General features: G+C 41.5%; 3 protein-coding genes across 9 annotated transcripts in view; 1 reads left to right on the top strand and 2 right to left on the bottom strand.

Moving 5' to 3' along the window:
* Positions 1-14: 14 nt before the first annotated feature.
* ewsr1b (EWS RNA-binding protein 1b) lies at positions 15-8,199 on the bottom strand. 6 transcript variants are annotated; one of them, XM_068604865.1, is made up of 15 exons: positions 8,139-8,199; positions 7,642-7,681; positions 7,428-7,479; positions 6,987-7,140; positions 6,413-6,608; positions 6,066-6,325; positions 5,795-5,957; positions 2,588-2,625; positions 1,972-2,001; positions 1,753-1,868; positions 1,531-1,660; positions 1,305-1,415; positions 1,006-1,132; positions 547-906; positions 15-380 (listed from the first exon to the last, which is right to left on the bottom strand). In XM_068604865.1, exons 1-15 carry the CDS (start codon positions 8,152-8,154, stop codon positions 344-346), a joined length of 1,830 nt encoding a protein of 609 aa, XP_068460966.1. In that variant the 5' UTR covers positions 8,155-8,199; the 3' UTR covers positions 15-343. The 6 variants fall into 6 exon arrangements, with proteins under 6 accessions (XP_068460966.1, XP_068460971.1, XP_068460967.1 ...); XM_068604870.1 differs by having other exon boundaries at positions 1,323-1,415; XM_068604866.1 differs by having other exon boundaries at positions 2,588-2,622.
* Positions 8,200-9,288: 1,089 nt separating this feature from the next.
* On the top strand, positions 9,289-11,583 carry rhbdd3 (rhomboid domain containing 3). Its single transcript, XM_068566372.1, has 5 exons — positions 9,289-9,696; positions 9,779-10,162; positions 10,573-10,699; positions 10,804-11,025; positions 11,159-11,583. Exons 1-5 carry the CDS (start codon positions 9,534-9,536, stop codon positions 11,325-11,327), a joined length of 1,065 nt encoding a protein of 354 aa, XP_068422473.1. The 5' UTR covers positions 9,289-9,533; the 3' UTR covers positions 11,328-11,583.
* Positions 11,584-11,668: 85 nt separating this feature from the next.
* Positions 11,669-22,117, bottom strand: part of emid1 (EMI domain containing 1) — a 49,096-nt gene continuing 38,647 nt past the window's right edge. Inside the window, exons 8-17 of one of the 2 annotated variants that reach the window (XM_068566703.1) lie at positions 21,959-22,066; positions 19,597-19,704; positions 17,164-17,253; positions 16,795-16,847; positions 16,621-16,683; positions 16,489-16,533; positions 16,194-16,238; positions 16,009-16,020; positions 14,053-14,137; positions 11,669-12,724 (exon numbers count right to left, since the gene is read on the bottom strand). In XM_068566703.1, the coding sequence (XP_068422804.1) occupies positions 12,591-12,724; positions 14,053-14,137; positions 16,009-16,020; positions 16,194-16,238; positions 16,489-16,533; positions 16,621-16,683; positions 16,795-16,847; positions 17,164-17,253; positions 19,597-19,704; positions 21,959-22,066 (743 nt within the window). In that variant the 3' untranslated portion in view covers positions 11,669-12,590. The remainder of the gene's footprint in view (positions 12,725-14,052; positions 14,138-16,008; positions 16,021-16,193; positions 16,239-16,488; positions 16,534-16,620; positions 16,684-16,794; positions 16,848-17,163; positions 17,254-19,596; positions 19,705-21,958; positions 22,067-22,117) is intronic. The other variant, XM_068566704.1, reaches the window with a different exon arrangement.

Here is a 22,117-nt window from a genome sequence, read left to right as displayed (position 1 = left end):
AAAACTCAAAAACATCAAATCAGTAAAATTTTATTTCCCAATTTTGTCAAACAATTGCTAATCATGGGACAGGGGAAGCAATTATGGTAACAAATGAAAAAAGATTAACAATTTTACAACAATGTCAAATCTAACAAGCACATTAAAAAAAAACAAAAGAACATGCACAACACAAGGTGGAATAAACATGGGTAAACTAAATAAAAAAAAATGGAAACAGGAGTTGAATGAAACTGCACCAGATGTTTGAAAGCAGCTCTAGAACCATTGAAATATGGAATCATAAATTAAAAATGATCTTCTTAAAAATCGAATTCCACAAGAGGAATCGTCAACAAGTTCTTTAATAGGGTCGCTCTCTGCGCTCCTGGCGATGGTCTCTGACAAAAGAAAAGAACAGAAAAGTAGTCAGTGACATGTTTGCAGCGTCAGGTTGACACCAAATTCTGGTTATTCATCTACTTTTCTCACTGGCTTACATAATGGTCTTGGAATTTTTTCACCAAGGAAAAAGCAAGAAAACATTACGGGGAGTCTTGATCCTACCTCATATCCATCTTTCCACCTGGTGGGCCCATTCCTCTTCCACCTCTGCCACCCATACGGTCCATGGGTGGACCTCCACGCCCGGCTCCACGGAAACCCCCCCTATCCATTCCACCGCGTCCTCTGAAGCCACCACGGTCTCCCCAACCGCCACGGAAACCTCCTGGACCTCCTGGGCCTCCACCTCCTACTGGCCCACCACGGTCCATACCTCTGCCTCCACGCATGCCCATTCCACCTCTGCCTCTCTCACCTCCACCAGGGGGGAAAGGAGGGCCGCCACCGCCTAACCCTTCTGGTTTGGGTGCTTTGCACTGGTTACACTCCATCCTCCAGGCAAAGTTCTGATTGCCACAACCCCTGAAGACACAGAGCATTAAATACATGTTAAACCAATATTTGATAGCGAAATAAGAAAGGCTCCCGAAAGTAGACACTCCACTATGAAGTAATACATACGGGTTCGGACACTCCCAGTCCCCAGCTCTCTGCTGCATGTTTCCTCCTGTGGGTCCACCTCTGCCCATACCACGAGGACCACCACGTGGGGGGAACCCGCCACGTTCTCCCCCACGTCCCATCATACCTGACAAGAGGACGACAACATAGTGTTTAATCACGAGTATATTTCCAGCGTTTCTCTATTTTTTCTGTTTAATGCCAGAAAGCTTTGATATACTACAGGGTTCAACTGTTTCTGCAAGTTTGTCATCTGAAGCAAGCGCAAGTCCAACAGAAACAAATCTCGCAGAAATTACCTCCACGACCCATCATACCGTCTCTCATGGGCATGCCGCCCCTCATTCCGCCCATCATGGGCTTGCGCCGTGCCATCGACACCTTCAGCCTTCGACTTTGGAACTCCTTTCCTACAATTAAAGATAAAAACAATTCACGAGTTAGTGAAGGAATAGTTTTTGTTAGTTTAGATTTATGCATTAGGTGTGCTGCTCAGGTCTGATGTGAACAGCCAATAAAATGTACCATCAAAATGCTCCACAGCTGCTTTGGCACAGATTGGCTCCTCGTAGGAAAGGGTGGCATCTCCCTTGGGTTTTCCAGAGTCCTTGTCTGTGTATATGTTGATGGCAGGCTGGCCAAGTCTGCGGTTAATCTTCACACAAAAAGGGGGGGGAAAAAACAGTACATTTAGTTTTGACATTCGTTATGCATACGAGAATATTTTAAGTGAAGAACTATTCTTACCCTGATCGGTCCAACATGTTTGAAGAATTCAGCCATTTCCTCCAGGGTAGCCTTTTCAGTCAGTCCTGTGATGTAGATTGTGCTGTTTTCAGAGTCATCCTGCTCTTCAGGTCGTCCTGCAACCAATACACAAAAACTGTAAATGCATAGTAAAACAATCTTCCTTAAAACTTCAACAGAATTCTGTATAAGAGGGCGTCGCATAACAAAACTACTTACCCATTTCACGCTCATCACTGTTCATTGGTCCTGTAGTCCATTATTTGAGGGGGAGAGAAACAGATTGAGAAAAGTCAGTACATGAAACTGAAGTTCAGTTTACAAAATCTGAAGAGTACTACAAAAAAAATAACCCAGACACTCCCTTATTAGGTGCTGCCGGCCATATTGGGAAGTTGAAAAATGGCACCTTATGGTACACCACATTCCCCACAAGTGATATAATGAATTGAAAATAGAACACCTCAGACCCTTTGGCAAATAACTGTGTGTCATTTGAAAAGCCTCAAAGACCAGTAAGAAATCCTCAAAAAAAAGAAAAAAAAACCATGGAATTCGGCTCGAGATTTGATAAAAAGCAGTAACGCACATTTGAGTGGAAATTTGTCTTTAACCTGTCAAAAACTCATTTTCAAACCATAAGCAGTGACTGAATTATACCAAGTACCCCAGAGAAAATGGTCTCAGGCATTGAAAAAAATCCAATATTTTCAGATATGTTCGTGTAAATAAATTTTGCATACCACAATGTAAGACACATCAATACTCGAAGCATATTTGCTCAAAAAGTTTAAGGCTTTGAAAGGACTAACCAGTGTAATACTCGTTAACTTACCACCAGGCTTAATGAAGCCACCTCGTTCTCCAGCGCTGCTATGGGGGAATAAATGGAGATATGAAGGCGACTTCCCTTTTACAGCCACTTCCATGGCTCGAGCAAAGTGGCTTGATTGAGGGAGTAATCAAAACATTCTAACTAGCCCAACAGCAGCTGAGAAAATCCCCAAAATTATAAAAACACAATCGACTTGAGGGGATAAAAGTATTAACTATCTGCCATTCCTTAGCTAGCCGAGTAAAACTTCAGTAACAAATTTGAGTAGCGGATACATTTTGACAAAATTAAATTAACATATCTTCACAGCCTTTGAAAATGGGACAAAACCCAAACATTTGTACAGTGGTAGAAATATTTCAGATGCATTGATGGCATAGCTGTACCTAGAAACAAGCAAGCACCCAAATAAAATGTGTTCTAACAAAAGGTTACTGCTGCCTCAGATTTGTACAATTGTAAAAAATAAACAATGCATCTGAAATTTGACATCAAGTGGTGATCACATTCACCAGGTAAAAAAATAAAAACAATTATACAATTTCTGAAGACAAAACACGAAAAGAAAATATAGTTTACAGTGTTTACCATGGTTATGTTAAATCAAATACAAAGACTTTAATGTTAATTAATATACCCATCATGCTCATAAAAACCACCATCCTCAGTTGTTGAAAAAAGGCAGACCCCGAATCTTTGTTTTAGCTCCCTCCTGCTGCTTAAGCTGGCGGCTCTGCACTGAGTACAGATACTTTTTTAGAGAATAGATGGGTTTAAATGGCTCTCACTGTTACCTGCACGGTATAAATGTGACAAAGCATGTTAAAAAGTGATCAAAAGAATGTGATCAAACATTTGTATTCCAAACCACAAAAACAATTTCAAACATTTCAAAATGACATGTGCCCACTCCCCCCCCAGAACACACAAATATACCTGTGCAAATCTAAAATTAAAACTATAAAAGATCTACACAAAGTCTGAATTTATTAATGTATTTAGGTTTGTAATCCTATTTATGCAATTTGTAAATGTTTTATTTGCCTCTACTTTAGTAACTACACTTGCTTGTTCAATTAGAGTGCTGTATCATAAAATATATGCCTAAAACTGTGTGTACGTTTGTGTATTAACTACACCAACATCAGAAGAAAGTAAATAGTTTAGAGAGGTGTACCAGAAACCGCACCGCACCCTTCCAGACCCAAACAGAAAGTTCAAGAGAACCAGATCCTGAGAATGAAACCCTGTTGTGTCAAATACCTATATTGGCAATTCAAAAATATATATATTTTTTGATTTTAGTTTAACAGCCGTGATAACCAATCTAAACCAAAACAATGTACTATACAACCTCCGTTTACTGCCGTACCCCAGGCCCGTCTCTTAGTAACCCTTCATATTCCTATTCAGGGCAGCCAACGGTCAGTTCAACTGATTTGGGGTTGGCTTAAACCGTGTCTGGCTACAGAGGATAGAAAACTATGAGCAGCGACTTGGGACAAACTGATCAAATGTCAAAGGTGCACAAGGAGCAAAGTTGATATGTCATTTCAACAAGGGTACCAGAGTAAATGTGTCAGGGACTTGCTCAATTGAGTTAGAGTTCCACCATCAGGAGGATACACACCTACATACAATACAAAAAAGTATAATACACCTGGTATTGTAGTAAGGCTGAGATTAGACTGGAGACCACTGGACCAAAACCCATTGACTGAATGCACCTGCACTAAGCCAATCACCAGAACATTCCTAAAATATGGTTATGATAAACAAATAGACCGTTTTCCCATGTCTTACATTACTAGACTGTTTTGCTTCCACCAACTATATGTCAAGGTGTGACACCACAAAATACTACCAGTACATGTTTGGTAAATAAGTGAGCCATTAGAAGATTTAGATGGATTTTTATATTACGTGCATTTAATAGTTTGACCATAATAGATTTACCAGTTTATTTTGTGTCTTTTATTTATTTTTTAAGCTTCGAAGGATATTGAAACATTGGTAAAGTTTTTTAGAGATTTGAGAACTTGGCATCAACTGATAATTCTGGTTATCTTTTATGACCACTGTGTGCTACGAGCTGAAATTGTACTCAAACTTGAATAAAAGTAGTTCATTGTTTTGTGTCTCTCGTTGCAGTTGTTGCAATATATTACTGAGATCTTACCGTATATTAGCATATTTGACTACTGTTTGCGCAGTGCAACTTTTATTTCATCTGAACAGTCGAATGAAGACAAATATTTATTACCAGTGACAGTCTCGTAAAAACCCAACCATAAACTGATAACACCATTGAATGTATCCGCAAGTAAAAGGGCTGAAAAAACGCAACAAAAAGGAAATGTATTGACCCAAATATAGCACTTGAAAATTTGTGTTTGAAATGCAGCAGAATTTACTGCATGAGACCTGTGTCTATTTAAAAAGATGATGTTGTACGGTCTTGCAGGACACTATATTTTAGTATCATTTTAGTTATTTCCAGCATCACAATTATTGGGGGAAAGAAATCTGCATGATTGAGCAAACCGCTAATTGCATTCTAGTATTTGTAAGTGTATCATGAATTATGCACCAAAGGGGGAAAGGGGTTTAAAGGGTGCTGCTGACCAATGCGTGTTTGAACTCTCCTGAAGGAAACCCGTGATAATTGGAGAATGTGTGTGCAAGATATTATCGCAAGATTATATCACATTAGCTGACCAATCATGAAGTAAGTTTCTCAGTTATCCAAAAACTTTGATATGACTGATAATCAAATTTTGTTCTAGAACTTAAGCTGTTATAACATTTGTAACCTAAATGTTTCTGCACAGTTCTGATCAAAATCAACTTTGATATTCAAAAAAAAAAAAAGGACAAACCTTTTGTCTTACCTTTGGCAAAATTAGAGGCAGGGCTGAGAGAAACTGGATGTGAATCGCTATAATTGATGCCAATGTTGGCATTGACTACATTTTTCATTACGGGCCTCAGGCTTTATAGTGGAAACTTATAACTTATCAGCATTAAATGCTTAAAAATGAAGACAATCTCATAATGAGAAAAAAAGGTTGCAGCAATTACTGGATTATTACTATGAATTACTCCCAACTGTTTCCGATGACCCTTGTCTCAGCCCTGCCCCAAGTAGCCACAAGACCTGTAGAGTTAAAATACATGTGAGGTTGAGCGGTAAGGAGAGACACTTACCCCATGCCTCCACGGCCCATGCCTCCACGGCCACGGTGCATCATTCCACCACGATCAAAGCCATCCCTGCCAGGGCCCCTGCTGTCCCCTGACCCTGCGTACCTTGAAGACTCAGCGCCAGAGTAACCAGAACCTCCACTCTGGCCATCCTGCCTGTAATTATCTACACAACAGGAGCACAAATGCATCAGTGTATATTTACAGTGACATTAAGACAAAGTGTATCAATTAAGATTAGTAGCAGCTATTCTGCAAGGCTGCGCAAGCTTACTGTAATGGCTGGACTGGTTGTAACTAGGAGGTCCACCTTGCTGGCTGTATTGGCTGGCTGGGGGCTGACCATAGGAACCAGAAGCCTGAGGAGGGTAAGCAGGAGGAGCCGTTTGCTGCTGCTGGGTCTGCTGTTGGTACCCCGGCTGCTGACCGTAGCTAGCCTGCTGGGCCTGGTATCCAGATTGTTGCTGTCCATAAGCTGCTGGCTGGGAGTAGCTACTTTGGCTGTAACTGGCTGGCTGGCTGCTAGCATTGTAACTGAGTAAAACAAAGAGAGCATTAAGTGAAATGATGAGCATGTCTTATTGAATTCACTTATTTGGCTTCAAGCTGAGGGATACATACCTCTGAGGAGCAGTGGGAGCAGCCTGCTGGCCGTAACCAGGATAGGCAGACTGGGCAGTATACCCTGGCTGAGAGCCATAAGACTGGGAGGCAGCTGGAGCAGCAGCAGCCGGAGTGCTGTCATAACCACTGGCCCCATAACTCTGGGTTGACTGGGAGTAGGTATTAGTGGTTGACTGGGCAGCAGGATAACCGGCTGTGGGAAGACAAATATTTATTTTAAAAGTTTTATTGGGTGCTTCATTCATAAATCTCAAATTTGAGGGAAATTATGAAATGACAATGAATTATACATGAAGGGTCATCTTTCAAACAAATCCTCTCTAGGCTGCAGACAAACATGGTGGTCAATTCCAATCTTAAAAAGTCAAGGTCCATATGCATTTACCATTGCCGAGATACAGTTTAATTCACTGGCCTGTTTGCAAGTTTAGTTTGAAATCTGATTTAGGTAGCCAGAGTAAAAGACAACTGTATAAGATTGTAAAAGGACATCGTACAAATAGTATTGTATGCACTATGCATGTTTAAAACCAATGCAATAATTGGTCAACACTTCTGTTTAATAACCAACCTGCTGCTGGCTGGGCATATGAGGATCCATACTGTTGCTGTTGCTGCTGCTGCTGCTGAGTGTAGCCTCCAGCAGCAGGTGTTGTCTGAGTGTAAGTTCCATCAGCAGCAGCAGGTTGGGCATATGCTCCATAACTCTGTTGACCATAGCTCTGCTGAAAAACAAAAATCATGATTTAGTTGCTTGGTAGAATAAACATCAACTTGAACCTTAAGACATGAAACGTATTTATCGTTATACCTATACTGGTTCTACTTTCCTAGTTTACCTTCTTGCTAACTGGTGTAAGCTAGATGTGTGCTGTAGTTTGTATTCATTTAATTAATTAAACACATTCAGTCTTAACAACTTAAATAACCCATTAATTAAAACGACAACCTCGACTAGCCCAATAACAACGGTTAACGGTTGCTGCCTTTTCTATGCCGACGTAAATCTCACCTGTGCAGACTGCCCATAGGTTTGTGCGGGCTGGGCAGCATAAGCAGCATACCTGTAAAAACACAAATGAAAGTTTTACAACGTTACAGGTTCCCTTAAATATACTTCCAATAGTAACATTAAGGAGTACCCCTGAACCCATTCAATGCACATGCACTCAGACATACAAGCACTGCATTCAATCACCATTGGGTTGGATATATTATGTTCTTACCCTTGCTGCGCAGTGGTCTGACTGTAGGTGCTGTAATCTGCTAAAGGAAAGTTACACTCGTGTTAGCTAACAACTGAGCCTTCGAAAAAACGGTATTGGCGCGAGCAGCGATGCTAATGTTAGCAGCACGCTAAAGTGAACTGTTGTTAGGTCGCCATTTAGCTTAGCCGATGTAGGTTAAACCTTTCACGGAGCAGGCGGCGCTTAAACGAGCACAAAGACATGTAGGATTAAGCACACAAACGAAACATTTTGATAACTTTGTTAATCTAACGTCCATTATCCATCGAAGGAAACCCCTTTGATAAACCAACGGGACGAGGCCTTGTGTCTAACGTTAGCGCGAGTAACGCGAAACGATATTTTAACTTATATAGTCGGGCAAAATGGATAATGCCAGGCACAATATTTTTTAAAACGAACCAAACCACATAATTGCTTAAGTTAAATGACATATTCATCATAATATGCGTACTATTTCCAAATTCTCTACTCACCCGGAGCCGACGCCATTTTAGTGTGTCTGTAGAAGACGACTGGAAGAGTCTGGCTGTTGGAGAAATGTAATTCTCTTTGCAGGAAACAAATCTCGCGGTAAATGCGAACCATCGCGGGAACAGCGACGGCCCTTGAATGATCACTTTCACGTTTCATTTAAAAAACAATCTACAACCAACTTACTATAATATACTATGCTATACGATATAGTATAGTCTTGCTTACAAAAGTTAATATTATATTATAATAGTATTATGGTTATAATGATCAATATGTGTCACGTCTTCTTATTAATGCATGAACTAATTAGATCTAATTAGTTATAGTCGTATGGTTAAAGTTAATGTTTATTCTTTCTACCTCGCAGCTAAATTCTCTCTCTTTTTTATTTAGTTTTTTCAGCTGAACTTTGGTCAACAGAATTCTGGATAGTATATACTAGACTTGACTATATAGTATGAGTGGGAGGACAGTGGAAGGAGAATGACCCGTTTATAATTATTGTAAAAGATTTAAACAACGTTTCACTACATCTTTGGCTTGTAATCCTTTACAAAGCAGTCTCTAGTTGAGGCCCTATGTGATGTTTAAAATGTCTCGCAGTTTTTTTTCTTAATTTCCCCAATAAACCTATCATTTGGTTTAATTTGAATAACTGTTTGAGCTCTAATGTATCAATGATGACCCCTCTTCTTTTTAAATAAAACATTAGGGACATACAATATGGCTTACATTGGCGTATTTTGACAGTGTTGTATTAATACGTTAAATGATTTTGTCTGAATACGTCCTCCAAAACGGGTAAAAGTACCAGAAGCCTAGTGACGCCTTTCAATGTCTTGTTTTGTCTGACCAAATATTTTCAATGTATTGTTACGTAATTCAAAGAAAACCAACAAACCCTCACATTACAGAAGCTGGATTCAGAGAATTCTGTCTTTTTTTTTAATAAAGGACATACAAGCTGAATCGATTATCTAAATTGTTGGCAATTCTTGATCGTTTTATCACTTTGTTGTATGATTCACAAGACAAGCCGGACCCGGTTTCTATGCAAATGTGTAGCAACGTGTCCGGCAGGTGGCAGCAACGCGCCCAACTTGGGTTGGCCCATTGACTGCCAGTAAAAACAAAGAAGAAGACGGAGGGCGGAAGTAGACGACAGTTTAGCCTTCAAAATGAAATGTTATTATCTAAGGACATTCATTACTAACGCATTGAGGAACTAGTTATTTTACACCCACAGGCATATTGTACGAGTACATACGGTGACAGAGTTGCGTTGACAAGTTAAAATATGGAGGATGTTACATCCAGTACCTACAGATGCAGCTTGTTTGCCATAATTATGCCACTAAAGTACAAGTGAGTGGATCACCTACAGCTCATAAACAATGCTCCATCGTATTTTGTCAGCATGGTTTTGGTTTGGATCTGATCGCCCTGGATTCTGTCTGGGGACATTTTTATTGACAACACTCTCGCTCCTGGTGTATGCCGGGGGCATCCAGGCAAGTCTCACCGTCGGTCCAGGTGGAGACTTCCCAAGGCTCAGAGGTACCGGTGTATATCATGGCTCTCATACTTCAGTGACCCAACCAACGCATGTAACGCAGGCTTGTCTCATGCCTTCCCTCAGACGTGTTCCTGTATGCCTTCAGTCACGATGACGTGCCCTCTCTGCTGGTCAGCGTTGCCCTCCTGCTGTTGGCTGGACCGTGTCAGGAGCGTCGTTGGGGGACAGTCGCCTTTCTCACCCTCTCCATCCTGACGATGACCATATTACCGCTTCTTTACACCCTGGTGATCTTTGTCGGTGGGGGGGAGGCGAGTCGGTTCTGTGGTTACTCTGCCATCCAGCTGGCTCTGTTTGCAGCGCAGTGTCGTCAGTTGGCACAGAGGAGGCTGCTGAGGTGTTTGCCAGTCTGGTTTCTCCCCTGGCTTCTTCTGCTGATCGGGCTGCTGCTGCTGCCCGGGACACCTGCCCTGCTCCACTTCTGCACAATATTCATCGGACACAACTGTATCCTTTCCTAAAATATTTTCTCCCAACAAACAAATCATAGTTTTTAGAAGCTTGATTAGACCCGAGGTGTGCACAGACTGTGTTGTATTGACATGCTTCCCTGTCCTGTTAGTTTTGTTGAACCTGTAGGACTTTTTTAAAATTCTTTTTACATATAAATTGACAACATGTTGTAATCCCTAGCCAAATGGATTGACAACACTAGTTTGGTAATACTTTCACATGCACTATTTAAAGATTTCTTTTACTGTAACCATGACGTATTATTTTTACGAATACGTTTCAATACGTTTTGTTTTTTTATTCATGGACAGTCTTTTGTGTATGTTTATTGAAGTGTGCCGGCCCCTCCCCTACCAAATCTATTTGGTCTTTTTATTTATTTTTAACACTAATGTAACTCTCAGATCACCAGTCCTTCATTGGGATGTTACAGGAGCTGGAGGAGCCCGGGGTCTTAGACTTCCTTCCTGATTGGGTGTATGTTCGCTCTTCTGCCAGGTTGAGATTGCCCATCAGCATTCCCTCACACAGGTGAGATTCATCTTGTTTACGTCAAAAGTCTCACTGGATATTTACACTCACCACCTGCATGCAGAGGGCAGATTTCATGTTTTTAACTTAATCTGTTGTCACAGCTCGAGATCCCTTTCTCAGAGGATGCCTGCAGATCAATCCAACCACCACCCATGGGTGGATCCAGTGCCTGCCTGGATAATGAAAGAGTCTCCTGCACTGTCTGAGGCCGAGGTACTGGAGGAACAGATGCTGAAAGCAGGAATACTGGCCTCATTACAAGATATTCCTGACAACCCTGATGCAAAAGTGGAGGTGCCCAAATCATCAGTTTCCTCTCTGCGGTTCGTAAAATGTAATACCTTCACCGATAGCAAATTGTATTTTTTTTTATAAAACTACACATTATTCCAAAGTACAGTTTTATTCATGTGATTTCAAGTAATTATTCACTAAAAGACATTTGTTTCCTCTCAGACTCCAGCAGTTGGAGAAGATGGGATTCTCCACAGAGAAAGCTGTGGTGGCGTTAGCAGCCTCAAAACAGCTAGATGGCGCCATTTCTCTGCTCATCGATGACAGCGTTGGGGAACAGGCTGTGGTGATATCAAAAGGGAAGAGCCCTCTGCTGCCACAGAGCACCTAGACCTCGGCACACTCCAGTGGACTGAAACAAGGGTTGCTCTTGTGCTGTAATCTGGACTTCAATCATGCTTGGGTTTTGCTGAGCTTTATTTTAAGATTTTCCCTGTGGGCTAATTTCCGAAATGTAAGGTCTTTCGTTCACCACAAATGTGACTCAAATCAAGTGCAGATGCAAACTTGACTGCTTCGGAGACTATTTCTCTATCGGCACATAAAATGCACACTGGAGCATGAATACTGCTGTGTCGTTAACACAAATAAAGAGAGACATGTTAAAAAAAACAAAACAAGGAGCATTATTTTATTACATCAATCTAGACAATAACACATTTGCAAGGAAAAACAAAGTTGAATGAAATATAAAATGGTTACACAACAGCATACAAAACAATACATTTTAAATAGTTTCACAATAAGTTTGATATAAGATGAAAAAAAACAATCAAGTCTTTTCATCAGGACAGTTTAAGTCGTCAACAGTGGTAAAAATATGTTCAAGTTCCATTAACAGTTTTGCTATTTCCTCTGTGTTTTAAAGATCTTAAAATGGACAGCTAATTGCAGAGATGTTCAAAATTAGTTTTCAGAATACAACATAACACCAGAAAATTACAAATCACTGTTAGCAACACATATCTTAGCTAGAGTAGAGATGCCTTCATCTTTTAGTGCACTACATAAAATTGAGTTAAACAAAAATGATTATAACAAAATTAATACTAGAAGAGGTTTGTTTGTGTACTTGTGTCCTGCAAACTGTACATGCTCAATATACTTAAATAGTGGAATCTTTTCAGATTGCAGTTACACAGTGAAAGTAATACAAATGCAACTCCAGTCGATTTTCTCACATCTGATTCCTCCGTTCATTGATGAATCTGAAATCCCCTTATTTTCCGTAACTTTTTGTAGCTCGAGGCGCACCACAGAAGATTCTTCTTTTTTTTCCAAACATTAAACATCTTTACTCTGAGGCCTGACTTCTGAAGCCAAAAACATGAGACACAAGAAAGTTGTTGTGTGTGTTGGGTAAAGATAAATGTTTGGTTATGGTGATGGATGGGGCTCAAACTAGTTCTCAGGTTCCCGATGGAGGAGGGCATTGTGGAGTATCAGTGGAGTTTCCCTGAGGTGTCCCCATCCTAAATCTGACGGTAAAGCCCAAAGAGAGCATCAGATATGGTCTAAATCTGATGACGGTCGATGAGACCTATAGGATGGGGAGTCAACCCAGCCTGTGATCCTCAGGGTGAGCGGGAAGGGGCTACTTCCCTCGAACCTTGGTGTTGGTGGACAAAGGAGAAGCAAGTCGATATGGAAGCGCACCTGCTCGCTTATCTCTGTAGAAACTAGGGGAGGATGTGCCAAACGGTCCGTCCCCAGACCCTAGATCAGGCTCTGTTGAAGAAAGACAGCAGTTGGAAAGGGGCCTCCCTGTCCAATGGTGTGTGAGGACATGCACGCTCTGCAGTCCTGATCCAAGTCTACTCTGACGTAGCTGCTAACCTGGAGGTGTCGTGAGTGGGTTCTTATTTAGATTGGACACCAGTTGCCCAGTTTTTATCTCAAAATGATTAAATAGCTAACTAGTTCAAGGGATTCCTCAAATCCTCCTCTGCTCGATTCTTCTGTAAAGGAGGTGCATCTGGCTATTAGGGCTGCAACGACTGTTATCAATTTTCTGTATTTACTTTTTCCTTTAAATTTGTAGGTTCGTCTATAAGATGTTGACAACCAAAACACCAACAAATGTTTCATTCCAAGGACATGAAGTAGCAAATCCTCAATTTTTTTCTGGATAAATTACTTAACAATTCTGTGATCATTATTAACGGCAGTTATGTTTCTGTTATTTAATTAATAGTTTCATTGACTAGTCATTGCAGCACTACTGGCTAGACTAACATACTTTACATTCATTGATACACGTTAACCTACAAAGCATGGTCATTATACAAACAATTAAAGCCCCTGAAAACTTGATTTCAAATATTAGTTTTTCTAAATCAAATTAATGACTAAATAACAACAATCAATATAAAAAACAAACGTAGGTATTATTTATTTCAGTTGAGACATGTGATTTTCGGTGCTGGCACATCAGCAACCAATTAAGTAAAACTCCATGTGATTTTGATTTAAATGTTGCTAAATCCTTATTGGTGCTTAGACGTTTGTGACATCAACCAGCAAGAAGAGCAAAGAACAAAGAAAGAGTGAAAGAACTCATTTGATTGTTTAAATAAGTTTTCAGGGTTTAAAAAAATATCTGTGCTACAACCAAAACAATTCATACAGAAGAATACATCTGCTTTTCAGTGACTAGATCAACATTCAGCAGTTTAGATACAAGTGGTCAACGTAATGCCTCTAACACTCGATCAAGACTTTCTAGATTTTGTCAAAAAGGTCAGTGAGGGCTGGCAGAGCTGTGGGTGAGGATGTCTCAGCGTTACCTGGCCAGATGATAGCCTCCAGCAGCGTCACCCTGCGAGCCAGAAGCTCAAGGTCTGCCTGCAAGTCGTGGAACATCTGCAAGCTAATGTCCTATCAGAGAGCAGTGACAGGGGGGACTGTGTGAGGGGGTGGAAACACCAGCCTGAGTCCCGGGGCTGCTCGCAACTGTTCCCACTCCCTGTCCCAGCAGTGAGGTACGGTGGCAGTTTTTGCCCCCACCACCTTTGACCCCTGCCTAAAGCTGACCCTGCCTCAGGCCTCCTACTCACCATGAATACCGATCATAGTCTCAAGGATTAAAACCCTCTCGGCTAAGATCTTCAGCGCCTCTCTGATCTGATGTATGCCGTCCCCCTGTGAAGATAGATACAGCCGTCAAGGTAAAGAGCACAAGCAAAAGAACTGCTCGCCAAGATGCAAGTCATTTTGTCTTTCAATACAATTCAGCAGTTAGAAGGTTAAACAGTCCACATATCTGCCCAGCACTCTCAGACATCTCTGTTCCCCGTCAGTCTCTGCCATGCTGGGCTGGGCAACATCGGCATGCACGTTACAGACCAGCCTCATGTTGGTGACATAACACAGCTGGATTACATTATCCCTGGATTTAGATTTGATCATGCCGTCTGCATTCTTTTTGTTGAGTAGCACTTCAGCCAGGCGATTATTTTCAGCACCACAAGCTTTCATTCTTAACTGTGTGGTCATTAAAGTTATCCCATGTTGCCTGACAAAATTAAGCCAGTATAGATCTACACTGAAATCTAATTTGTTTGTCTTTTGAGAAAGGATGAGGCCATGGCTTCATGAGCTGTACCTTGAGAAATAACAACAGGAGTTGAACAAGAGAAGTAAAGCAGGCAGAGACAGCTGAAAGCATCAAGGCATGCAGAGAATAGCTGATGCTTTTGGTGCACAGGCGAGTGAAATACCTTATTAGTAAGACAAACCAAGGATGTACTTTATGTTTGGAGAAAAAAGGCAAAGTTTCAGAGTCATACAATAACTGATTTAATGTCTTTTTAATGCTGGCAACGTGGCTTCAGGCTGAAATATTGGTGTGGTTTGTCACGAAATGTTAGGATAAATAGTATTGAGATATTCTGACTTTCTGATTACAGCATCTTCAGGTTAAAACTAATGATAATATCAGCCACAGCTGTACTTTCTGTGGAGTGTTCGCAGATGCTAAACTATGACATCAGAGACAGTAAACATATTCATGTCAGCAATTTAACCTTGTCCGTTTGAACATTTCAAACGGACAAGGATTCATCCTCTGTTATCAGAGGATGAATCCCCAAATCAAATGTACAATTCAGATACTTTGCCTTATTTCTTTTTTAACCACCCGGTGTTATTTAAATCATTAGATGCATTTTGTAGTTGTACATTTCCACATTCAGGAAAGAAAGTTTGTATGGGACTTGGAGAGAAAGCATGCAGGGTTGCATAGTGGGATAAAATAGGATAGCTGTATCCACTCCACTCACATCAGAGCACAACACGTCTAAACCCAACAGGACCCACCACTGACACATATGGAGCGATTTGGCATATACATTTCCCACATTTGCTTTGTGGTTCATTGAAACATTTTGAAGTCCATAAACTTAAAGAAATACAGTTAAATTCCAATGAAAACGGGAACAAATTTGCTTCTAGAGGGATGTTTACTCTATTCTACATGACTTCAATCAGTCAGAGCTGGTGCATCGTGTTGTTGCAAGATTGACATTGTTTCTTATATTTTGTGTATTTTGATGTATATGCCAAAGTCAGATGCTGAAAAGGTGACTGTGAAAGGTAGCCATGGGGACAGTAGCTTGCAGAGGGAGTCAGACAGCTTTAGGGTCAAGAGGACAGTGTCGTGACAGGGGACAGCAGTCCAGAGCACACCCCGAGGACCAACAAAAACAAAAACACATTAACACCGGAAGATTCCACACAGACAGATTAACAGCTAAAATCACACATACTCAAACAGAAACAACAATGTAAAACAGACAATTTCTGACTATCGACAGGGAGGAAAGTATGGATCTAAGAGAAAAAGAGATGAACACCACTTTGTGGCCAATCAAAGCCATAAACATGGTGATTGTAAAAAGATCATAACCATAACCTGAGGTGTGGGTCATGGTTAGACTTGAGCTTTAGTTTACAGAATAGCTTCAATGCATTGCAAAGGGAATACATGATGACATAAGTTAAAGATATCTTACATTTAGATTTCTCTTGTAAAATGAGAAAGAGGTAAAAGAAAAATAAGGGTTAGACAGACACAGAAGAAATATTTAATGCTCAACAAAGGAATCTCAAAACCTTAGTTCAGTCTTTTAACTCAAAGTAAAACGCTCCTGCCCAGACCCCGAGTCACCGTGTGAACTACCACCAACCACTTTCTTACCGGCAAGCCCTTCTCTCCTGGCTCTCCTCTGGCACCTGGTGTTCCCTGCAAAGAAATATCCACAATAGAATTAAACATGACATTAAAACATGAATGAAAGCAGTGCAGCGCTTTACTCCAACAGAATGAGCCCCTTCTCTCTGAGACTGTTGTCGCAGCTCGGTGTGATTTGTAACGGTGCTGGTAAGCGTAGTTTACAGTAATATAACCAGCTATGACATGTGTTGATGTTTCCCCCCATACGCTCGTTTACTCGGGCCATAATCATAAAGGCAGCACGGTGGAGGAAGCTTACCGACTCGCCTCTGAAGCCCCTCTCTCCTTGGTAACCTAAAGGGCCCTGTAAAACCAAAGGCATGTTGTTTAAGGATGCAGAGTAAAGGAGGAAAAAACCTCCTGAACGCCATGGAGTTGTGGGTGTACTCACTCTCTCCCCACGTTCTCCCTTTGGACCCACGGGGCCCTGCGTTCCAGGGGTTCCAGATTTCCCCTGAATTGAGTCAGGAAGGAAATTCAGAATGACAATGATGCATTTCGTGCTGCAACAAATCTGACAGTGCCAAACTCAGTAAGTGCACTGCAATGCTGTGAGTGAGCTTACGTTCTGTCCAGAGGGGCCGGGCGGTCCTGCTGGGCCTCTGGGACCTGGTGGACCTGCGTAATAGATAGAAGGACTCATGTTAGGACCCTCATGGTGGAGGTGTTTTAATTGTGTTATGTACAGCACACAGTAGGTGTTTAAGTTGTTTTCAATGTGTGGACTCAATTTTGATGTGTTTGTGTTTGGTCACCTGGTTAAGGATACACATCTTTGCATATACAATCACAAAAAAACAAACCTAAAAAGGCTGTATTTTTGCATCTAAAAGCATTTTGGATATTTGCATCTTTCAGTGTAGGGACAGAGTTTCACGAACACACTCTCTGCACTATAGGGATAAACACAATATAGAAAGAGATAAACACTCACCGACAGGCCCGGCGGGACCCTGAGGTCCAGGAACAGGCAACCCTCGTGAGTCATGGAAAGTATTGCTATAGAAGAGGTCTTTTCCACGACCTGGAGTTGAAACAAAGTGTGCGTTTTTAATGGGAGCTACTTCAGTCTTTTCATTACTGTACAGTTTTATACATGTATTATTTTACCAATTTCATTCTTTTTATTTTGCCTTTGAGGGAATAATTAAGACTCACACCTGGCTCTCGTTATGGGTTTTTATTAGTTGTATTCAATGATTGTCAATAAATCCAAAATACACTGCCATGACATGAACATGTAATGTGACTCTCTTAATATTGTTGATATGCACTAATTCATGTGATGCTGTACCTCCAACCAGCTCCACCAATCAAATGGTTTTATTTTGGTTACATTGGTAAATAGTGATCTTTAGGTTTCAGTGCTTGGTTTTATTGAATGAGGCATTATTTGTATGTAGCTTGAGAGGAAGAGAATCTAAAGAAGCCTGCGAAGAAATGCCTTTTCCCCACAGTTGCATTTGTGATTGAACAGATATGAACTTATGAAACATATTGAGCCAAGCCCCTCCAGTGTGTGTGATGTTTGAACATGGTTTGAGCTGACAGCTCGCTGCGCCCACGCCTTTATCAATGTTGCAAAAAAACATTGCCGCACGCACACACTTGAAATAATGGGTTTCAAAGCGCAGTAGTGCCGTTGTTGCGTCCGGTCTGAAAGGGCCTTAAGTCCTGCTGTCACAAGTCACTGCATTTCTGCAGTAAATGCTGTGCACGACGCAATCCAACTGTGCTGACAGTGCCTGACTCAGGAAAATGAAGGTGATCTTCATTTCAATAAAGTAACCTCCAGAGGGCAGTGTTATGCAACTTATATGGAAACATCCCCTAATATCTTCAACAGGTTGGTAAACTACATTAAGATGTGTGCAAAAGCCCTGAAAGTAGTCGATATGAGTTTCCCATTCATTAAAACAACTTTCCGTCTCCAATGTGTAACAATGAGTGGATGTCTTCATCTAACCGGGTCTACAAGAGGAAGAGGGTGAATATTTGAGCGATAGAGGAAGTGTGCGGTCATTAGGTCATTTTATTTGGATAGGAAACACATATCCAATCCCAGCACGAGTCAGGAGACACAGAAAGGAGGAGGAGGAGGAGGAGGAGGAGATGACAGCCAGAAACATCCTCCAGCTGCCAAATCGTTGCACGTCGCAAACAGATCTCGACCAGAGGTGACATCCAAAATAGGGCCACTCTCTCTGTCTATTCCTACTCGCTCTTCACTTCCTTTAAAGAACGCACTGGCATCTGTGACTTAACACGACAAAAGAATGTGTGAACAATGTTTAAACAACAAGGCTCCTCCTCACTACTACGTTCTGGCTGCTGAATAGGAGTCTTCTCCTGATCAGCAGAAGGGAATTCCAACCCCCTGATGCAGACATAAAATCCAAATAAGCCAGTGTTTTCCAAAGGAAGCTCAACACGTCCCCTACTGTTACTTTGATGTGAAAGAAATAGCTTGCTGTCTCGGAAATCATCATGCCAACCTCAACCTACCCACAGGGTATATGCACACAGGAACCCAGAGCTTACAAATATGTGCGCCGCATTCTTTGTTTTACCACTGAATCCACATTAAAAAACGCAGATGCGTTGACCTTGAAAAAGACGGAGTGGGCCCCCATCTGTCTCTCACACTTCCCTTCAGCTGTCTGAGCTGCCTACATCTGGAAGTTGTTGAGTGACATCAGTGATGGACAGGTTTTCATCACAGCATGTGAAGTCTGAGTCGATCTCAGACTGTCTCTGCCTTCATTTAATACTCTTTGATTCTCTTCTAATTGGCTGGTATCCAATAAGAAGCGAGAAGCGGTTAGAGAATTACCACCATCCTGTCTGTTTCTCATTCTCTTTGTTTCCTTTGTTCGTCAGTAGCCCAAAAACTTCTGAAAGCTCTTACGCAGCAGAAGACGCATGACTATCAACCGTTTGCAGTATGAAAAAAACCTACATCCTCATGTAGCCGGAGACCAAATATTTGATTTGTGTACATGTGCTCATGCTGGTTCATACCAAACTGAATTTGTTACATTGAAATGAAATATACAATAAAAAAGAAAGCGCGATGATTTTACATATTAGGTCTAAATCTTTGTCAAAATTGTTGGTGATCGAGGTCCCTTGTGGGCAATGTAGGCACTAAGTTTTGATCAGAAGAAGGATGGACAGGAAGAAATAAGTCAATATCTCTGGTTATGCTGCATCAATTTGTGAAACCTTTTTAATTAATGCTAAATTGGTAACATACTCTTTTAAGACTCAACCTAACAAGTACTTTTTGTTAATTCGGGTTGTTTTGGTGGGGAATTTGTGTCACGGTGACTGTATGAAGCCTGTTAGTTGTCCAGGGTCTTCTTACTGTGGTCTGGTTCTGGGATGTGGGCACTGGCCGGAGCTGGAGGCCCTGGAGGGCCAGGCGGGCCTGGTAGACCCTTCTCTCCTGGGAGTCCTTGTGGACCACGGGGGCCTGAGAGGAGAAATGACAGAAACATAACTGTGGTGACAGACATACTGTACTTGAGAGGTATGTCATAGCAAAACATGATCATAGAATATCACAGCACAACGGCAGAGTGGTAATGATAAATGACTGGAGGTGATGTGATGAAAGGAGCATAAACTATGACGACAACCAGAGAGGAAATAGATTAGATAAAGTGCTGAATGATACAACATAATAGTGTCTGGCAGGATGTGTGTGTGTGTGTGTGTCATTATACATTAAGTATGTATGTGCACATGTGAAGTAAACTGAGCAGCTGGACAGAGGAGAAGTGAATGCGCTGGGCGACTTTGTTTCTCTGTAATTAAAAAGAGAAGGCGGGTCTTTAATGGTCAGGATACTGGGAACTGATTTAGGGACATGGAGAAACTCAAATAAACACCACTAAACTCTGCAAAGTGTTTCTGGCACTGGTTCGTAAAAAATTAAATGCTCTATGCATACACACTTCTAGCTTTTGGACATATGTGTGAGCATGTGTGTGTGTGTGTGTGTGTGTGCACGTGTGTGTGTGTGTGTGTGTGTGTGTGTGTGTGTGTGTGTGTGTGTGTGTGTGTGTGTGTGTGTGCACGTGCGTGTTTGAGTAAAAGCCTGTTGCTGGTCTTTAAGGGCTGGTCCAGAAGTGTCCCTCCTCTTCCCCCAGCCAATTTTTTGAAGGTGGAAAAAAAGCACCATCACAAATACATCTGACCTCATTGTTTGGAGTCGCCTGAAGTAATGCTGCACCCTAAACACCACCTCCTGCCCTCCGACAGACCCAGACTCATCACCTCTCTGTTTATGTACTGATGCAACTGACAATGACAGCCCCACTAATTGCTGCTTTGCAAGGTAATGTTATTACAGCTCTGATTTGACACATTTGTGGGCCGTTTTCACTTAGTCTTGGTAAACACTGCAGCATGACCGGCTGTGTTTTGGCTGCACCGGGGAGACTGTAAGCTGTAATCTGCAGAATAGTGGTTCAAATGGCCAATCAAAGGGGCCGTTTAGAGTCTGTGACATATTGGTGGATACAATTTAAATTGTTCCTGCATAATAATGGTTCCCTAGAGCAACTGGGGGATGGTCGTTCAAAATATGAGTGAAAGTTTGTAAAACAACTTTCCTGTCACTTCTCAGGAAGGATCTTTTCAATGACCTCTGGCTCAAAATCATATTTATCTACTTTTCCATGACATTTGGACACATTCCAGTTCTGTGTTTATCTTTTTTCTTTAAAATGAAGAGAAAAAAAAACAGCACAATAAGGAAAATAGAGCTTCGGATGCAATTTAAGACATAGCTCTGGCTTTGGGCACTTATGAAGTAATGGAGAAAGAAAAAACAATAACACCACAGGCATATGGAAATCATAAGGACCTGGGATTTGTGTATATATAGATCATGTTCATTTCAGATTGAAGTCACATGGCGCTTCTTGGAAAGTGGGTTTGTAGTTTAACTTTTGCTCTATATCTTCATCTTTACCAAGCAGCAGGCACAGAGCAGGGGTCATATTTTAGCCTGAGAGGAGAGAGGCACGCCCCTCATGATCCAAAGCAGAGAAGTAAAAGCCTATAGCGAGAGCAGATGTTGTGACAAACGTATAATGCCATTTTCTTAGTCATCAGTCTTCATGTCACAGCTGCCTGTGGATTTACTTGTTCCCCAACAGGTCATCTACTATTTGTACATAAGCAATGAGCTTTGAATACATAGATTCATGACTCTGTTCGGTGAGCAGCAGCACATGTTTGGAAGAGTTTAGATGTCGTCTGGAAACACATTTTGAAACAGCACTTTTTCAGAAAGACATAATATTAAAAGCCAACTACCAGCAAAGTGACAAAATTCCATCAAATTGCACTAACATTTAGCGCTGGAGAGTCTGTGGGTTTGATTGAGTGGTTTAGGAGAAAGACAAACAATCTGAAGCAGGACAACACAAATTGGGCTTTTGTTGGAGCTCTTCCCGATTTTTACTCTGATGTTTCCACGGCTCTTTGGTCAACAGTGAGTCCTCAACATGTCTTATTCAACAGACAACCGATTAAGTGGACAGGCAAGTATACAACTGCTCTGCAACACCCTCCGTCTCTCTCAATGACACACACACACACACACAAATCATAACAGCATGCTTGTTGACAAACTGTGTCAACATGGACTAAGACCAAGTTAATTTGTTTCTGTCTGCTAACCGTAAACTCTATTTCTACTTTCAGTCCTCTCGTACCTGCAGGTCCTGAAGATCCCTTGAATCCAGGGCTGCCCGATGGGCCTCTTGTCCCGCCCTCCCCCCGAGGCCCACTGGGACCTGGCAGCCCTCGAGACCCTGGCTTCCCTAAGAGGCGGAAACCGTCATGAGTAATCAATAAGCCTTAACTCGTTTCAT

Source organism: Clinocottus analis, unplaced genomic scaffold (genome assembly GCF_023055335.1).
Source record: "Clinocottus analis isolate CAN_PGR_092001 unplaced genomic scaffold, fCliAna1.0.p SCAF_7, whole genome shotgun sequence".
In the NCBI taxonomy this organism is placed as follows: domain Eukaryota; kingdom Metazoa; phylum Chordata; class Actinopteri; order Perciformes; family Cottidae; genus Clinocottus; species Clinocottus analis.
This window is presented reverse-complemented; position numbering and strand designations above follow the sequence as displayed.

What these genes read in the sequence shown, in the direction of transcription:
- ewsr1b (XM_068604865.1), bottom strand. An exon ending in CAACCAGTCCAGCCATTACA is followed by an intron (nt 5,958 to 6,065) that starts GTAAGCTTGCGC and finishes CCTGTTGTGTAG; the next exon opens with ATAATTACAGGCAGGATGGC. An exon ending in CGGTATGATGGGTCGTGGAG is followed by an intron (nt 1,133 to 1,304) that starts GTAATTTCTGCG and finishes TCCTCTTGTCAG; the next exon opens with GTATGATGGGACGTGGGGGA.
- rhbdd3 (XM_068566372.1), top strand. Translation starts at nt 9,534, where the DNA reads ATGCTCCATCGTATTTTGTCAGCATGGTTTTGGTTTGGATCTGATCGC. An exon ending in AGACTTCCCAAGGCTCAGAG is followed by an intron (nt 9,697 to 9,778) that starts GTACCGGTGTAT and finishes GCCTTCCCTCAG; the next exon opens with ACGTGTTCCTGTATGCCTTC. An exon ending in ATCAGCATTCCCTCACACAG is followed by an intron (nt 10,700 to 10,803) that starts GTGAGATTCATC and finishes CTGTTGTCACAG; the next exon opens with CTCGAGATCCCTTTCTCAGA.